At 41.6% G+C, this 5,069-nt stretch overlaps 1 protein-coding gene across 1 annotated transcript in view; it reads left to right on the top strand.

Annotated features, from left to right (window-relative positions):
* LOC119835798 overlaps window positions 1-5,069 on the top strand; it is a gene marked incomplete at its 5' end in the record, with an annotated part of 13,512 nt that overhangs the window by 1,188 nt on the left and 7,255 nt on the right. The window contains 4 exons of the mRNA XM_038360798.1: window positions 1,002-1,251; window positions 1,662-1,797; window positions 2,441-4,106; window positions 4,189-4,290. Coding sequence (XP_038216726.1) covers window positions 1,002-1,251; window positions 1,662-1,797; window positions 2,441-4,106; window positions 4,189-4,290 — 2,154 coding nt within the window. The remainder of the gene's footprint in view (window positions 1-1,001; window positions 1,252-1,661; window positions 1,798-2,440; window positions 4,107-4,188; window positions 4,291-5,069) is intronic.

The following is a 5,069-nucleotide window of genomic DNA, read 5'->3' as shown; positions in this document are numbered from 1 at the left end:
CGGGTACCTACTTATTTTTGGCACACAGGTACTAGGTTAGGTAGGTTTTTGTATGTCGTTTATGTATTTACATAAATTTGTGGTGAAGAGTAAATTAGAATCAAATAATCCTAATGTTTGTTGACACACATAGGTTATAATTTCGTTACTTGTTTAATAAGGATAAATTTGCACTTACGTGTGTTGTTACGTAATTACAATTGTTATCCATTGATTTAACCGAAGAAAAAGTTTGTACCAAAATGTTTAGAGAAACTTAGAATTCCTTGGAAGAACCTCTTTTAAAATATCTGATTATTGGCTGTGCCTTTGTAGAATAATTTGGGTCGTATTAGAAACAAATTAAAATTTCGATAATGCATGCTTAACAAACTTAAAAAAACAATTAAATACCTATTATGTATGCTGTTGTTCCTTCAATTACTGGAAACTATGGTAGTGGTATTTCCCTTATAATTTTTGAATGAAAACATGATAAAAAGTGATATTTTGGTTGATATTAAAATGATTGATGAATGAAAATTATTTTTTTGTTAAAAAATCTTATTTTTATTTACCCATAAACAGTTTTCGTATAAAATGGACACTCGCTCTGATCTTCCCGAATTGACCTAGGATTCAAAGAAAAGCCTCACTCATATATCTCACTTAGGAGAAATGTACTTTTCCAAATCAGTTAAATCGTTTTCTGGTTCTTGCATTACAAATTAAAGGGTGACCTTTTTGTCACCCTTAAAGAGGTTCTCGCTTACATGTTTGGTTTGTAAAATAATAATAGTTAAGTTTGTTTTTGTAATCATAGCATGTATTTAGCGTGTAAGATCATTGTGAAAAGATAAATATAAGGCTTTTTATTTATTTTACATTACAAATAATCAAGCAAACATATAAACAAATCATTCCCCTTCACAACATTACTGTAGATAAAGCCATTACGTGACAAACGTGGTCGTTAAAGAGAGCGAAGGCATCAGCGCTTCACAAATACGCATCCCATTCAGGAGCTACTGGAGGAGGTGGAGCAGGACGAGGAGGCGTGCGAGGCGGCGGCGCGCAGCTGCGGCGCGCGGGGCGGGCGGCGCAACCGCGGCCGCCGCGAGCACCACTCGAGCCTGCAGGACCTGGTGGCCGCAATGGCTGCGGAGCCGGCGCCCCGCAAGCGGCACCACCACCCCGCGCACGCCGGCTCCGCCAGCAGCGTGTCGGCGCGCACCCACCACGGCGGCAGCCTGCCGTCCGGCGTGGATACATGTAAGCGTCGCCGTCCACATGCCTCCGGCCCGCCAGAATAGTCGTCGTCAGGACCAATGCTAAATCCTAGCTGATTATGCCATAGATAAAAAGGTTTCCTCTTGTTGCCGTAATAAGCGGTTAAAACCTAATTAGTTATGATATGTTATGTTATAAATATGGCTCCACTTTGTACCAATTTTTTCATTGTCCTTATTCACCGAAATCATACCGATAATTTATTATTACTAATCTTAACAAAATATGATTACTGATAACTGCACTGAATTTTATTTTAGTACGAATACGTATTCCGCATTCGTCCGCTATTAACATTCGTGCAGTGTCTGTAAAATACGAAATCTGTTAGCTTTTCTAATGAAATTTTAAACATTATCGGGGGTATTCTCATGTGTATACGCAACTTCCAGCTTTCCTCCTGAGCGAGGAGCCGGCGCGCGGCGGCTACCTGGCCACGGTGCGCTGCGTGAACCCGCCGCCGCTCGCCGAGCGCCGCGTGTCCGCGAGCGACGCGAACGCGCCGCCCGACCTTGAACTTGTTACCAGGTATGTTTGTCTGTCCTTGCTGCACGTCGCAGCAATCTATAATCTTAATGTAAGATACTTTACATTGCATTTTCTTGACTTTCTTGGCTACCAATAGTACGTATATATAAGTACTTTTTACTTGGCCACAAAAATTTTATTTTTGTGTATTGTATAATGTTATATTGGGGTTGCGTTTCTCAGAAGGCGCCATAATGTTTCATAAATGTCCCGCGCTATCTATCAGTAACCAACGACGGATAGCTCCTCCCCTCCCAAAATAGAGCTTTCTAAACGTGGCGCTTCATTGAAACACTTGGCTATTTACTATAAACCACAGTTATGTTATTTTTAATGTTGTTTTATAAAAAGTGAAAGATAAAGAAAGGAGAGAACAAAATCGTTTCAAGAGGCTTATGTATGTGCGAAGGATGATGCTATTTATCCTTGGTTACTGTTGGCTAGTTTATCCTTTGATTGTTGAATGCAACTAAATTTATTGTATTAATAAATTGGTTTGCTAGTTGCCGAAGAAAGCTATCTATCTGTTATCTCCCGATACGATATTGAAAGCCGTTGATATATTTTCGACATAATCTATAATCGCCCCAAACATTAATGTCATCCGAAATTGCGATCCCAAATAAATCCTGGTTGTCCACAGACGGAGTAAGCCAATGTTCCCGATGACGTACACAGCACGGGCGACGCTCGAGATCGGCAGCGGCAGCGTGTGCTCGGGCCGCGCGGTCACCACCACCACCGCGTCCAACCAGGTGCGTACCACCACTCTCCCGGCGCACCCCCGCAGCGAGCGCACCTCCCCCGCGCGCCCCGCCGCGCCCGCCGCCCCCGCCGCCCCCGCCGCGCGCGCCCCCGCCCCTCGGCCCCCCACCACACCGCCCCCCTGCACCCCGTGCGACAGGCAAACCAAACTGATGAACGCTCTCACCCGCGACGCCCGTCCCCCCGACAGTGGTGGTATCGCACGGTATACGGACAAGGAGGCCGGTCCCGGTGGACAGCGTGAACCGCGCGGCTCCGACCTTAACGGAACGCATAGATACGATTCCGATATAGAACATAGACGATGGACACACACTGTCGAACAGTGGTACGAAAGCTTGTCGCAGTATACACAATTACCGATTCATTCGTCTGATGTATTCTTTAATTGTAAACGACAGACTGATGTTGTGGCACAAAACGAGTTTGAAGACAATTCAGATAATAAAAGTATTACCAATGTTACAGAAGCAGTTATTTTTGATAGTAGCCCTAAATATATAGATAAAGCTGTTGATAATTATAAGAGGCAAAGTAAACCTGTTAAACAGAATAGTATAATGAATGTTAACCAATGTGATACATATAATAGCATTCCATTAAATGTGCTAGAAAACAAAAACAGGGTATTAAGTGATAGTTATGAAAGTGATATTAGCCTAAGAAAAATATATAGAGATAGGGTGGGTAGTGACTTAGTTCCTCCAAATTTGTCAAATATTGTTAACCCTAAAAATATTAGAAGTATGACGATAGCTAAGCCTAAGCCGTCAGAAGATCTGGAAGTAGAAAATGCATCTAAGGCGTATCGCCTTAAAAACAATCCTCAAGGAAATTCAACGTCGAAAAAAATATGCCTAGAAAGTGTTGCTCCACACACAGAAGGTTTATTAGACGCTTTAGGCGGAGGTGAAGAACTGAAATTAAATGGAAATGAAAATGAATTGTGCCCAGAGAAGTCCGTAGAAAATTATAAAGAGACTGATTTTGAATTAATTCCAAAACTTAATAAGAAATACTTAGAAGATGAGTCGCTCAATAAGCAAGAAGATATTGATACAGATACACAGGTAGATAGAGAAATGTATACCCTAGATAGCCCTTTAAATACCGTGGAAATATTAGATTCTGTTAATGTTGAAACAATCACTAATAACAAAGAGCAAAGCTCTTACTTAGTTCTAGAAAATAATCTTATGGTTCAATTGAAAACCGAGGACAATGAACCAATATTGCTCGATAAACTTCCAAACAATTCCTACGTTTTTCTAACCTTTCCCGAGGATCTTATGAAATCAGCTTTTAACATAAATAACAATGCCGCTAATATAACGGAAATAAAAAATAATGAATCTGATTGCATAAATAATCAAAGCGACAAACGTACAAAGACAATCAAGAAGAAAAATAGGAAGAATCAAAAGGATAAAAGCGTTAAAAAGAATGAATCGTCTAACAAGAATAATCTAGAATTAATTCTATATAGCGATTGTTCGAAAACAAGCCTTAACAAAAATGGGGTGTCTAATAACAAGACGAAGAAGGTAACGAAGCTTTGGTATTTACGTGTGCTTTAAGTGGCGCGCGCCGTAGAGAAGTTATTAAGGAAATATTTATTGATTTCAGGTTGACTCTGCTATACCATTTAGTTGCATCACAACACCGGAGGTTGTGGCAAGTTGCAACACGACGTCCACCACACAATCCACGGTCGCTGTCGATCCGAAGGTGATATTCTTGTATTTTAGGCTTCATGCTGTATTTTCAATCTTCTTTTCCAGTAGTGGATCTGTAACTCACACCATTTACATTTTCAATGTTTGGTACATTTAGTAGGGTGTGTATTAATTTTAATAATTACTTGATAAAATTGTGCTTGTTACTTTAGTAATTTGACAACTTTTAAAATAATTTGTATCCATTTTCACGATCATATATATAACTCAAATAAATTCATTATTATGCACGATAATTCCAAAGATAAAATGTGCCGTCCTCCTGATATCAATGGCGGCGTTTGGCAAGTTCCAATTAACAATTAAGTCCATAACAGACCACCAAACCAAAAGACTATGCTACAGGTTGTTGGCAAACCCATACAATTTTTTGCTTGACTATCATGTTTTTGGTTAAACATGTTACAGACGCGACTTCACATGGCTTAACTTACTCATATTTCATCTAGTTTATATATTATTTTATGTATTAAATTAGTTGAATAGGCATTACCCCAAGTAGATGGCAGAACGTGGCCAACCTGAAATGTACGCAACATTACACGCGCAGCACAACGTACGCTCGCGGGGAACGCGGGCGCGACGCTAGCTCGCTGTCAGTGTTTCGGTTTCGTGGTCTGTGGTGTTAGGGCTCAGTCGTGTGCTGTACAGCCGCTGCAGCTGGACTCGGCCTACCGCGCCGTGGCGAGCCTCACGGGCGGCCCGTGGCGCCCCGACGCCGCGCCCGCCGCGCTCCACGCCCCCGCCGCGCCCTCCGCGCCCCCCGTGCCC

This window comes from Zerene cesonia, chromosome 2 (genome assembly GCF_012273895.1).
Source record: "Zerene cesonia ecotype Mississippi chromosome 2, Zerene_cesonia_1.1, whole genome shotgun sequence".
Taxonomy (NCBI): domain Eukaryota; kingdom Metazoa; phylum Arthropoda; class Insecta; order Lepidoptera; family Pieridae; genus Zerene; species Zerene cesonia.
The sequence above is the reverse complement of the archived record's forward strand: the minus strand, read 5'-3'. Positions and strand labels throughout refer to the sequence as shown.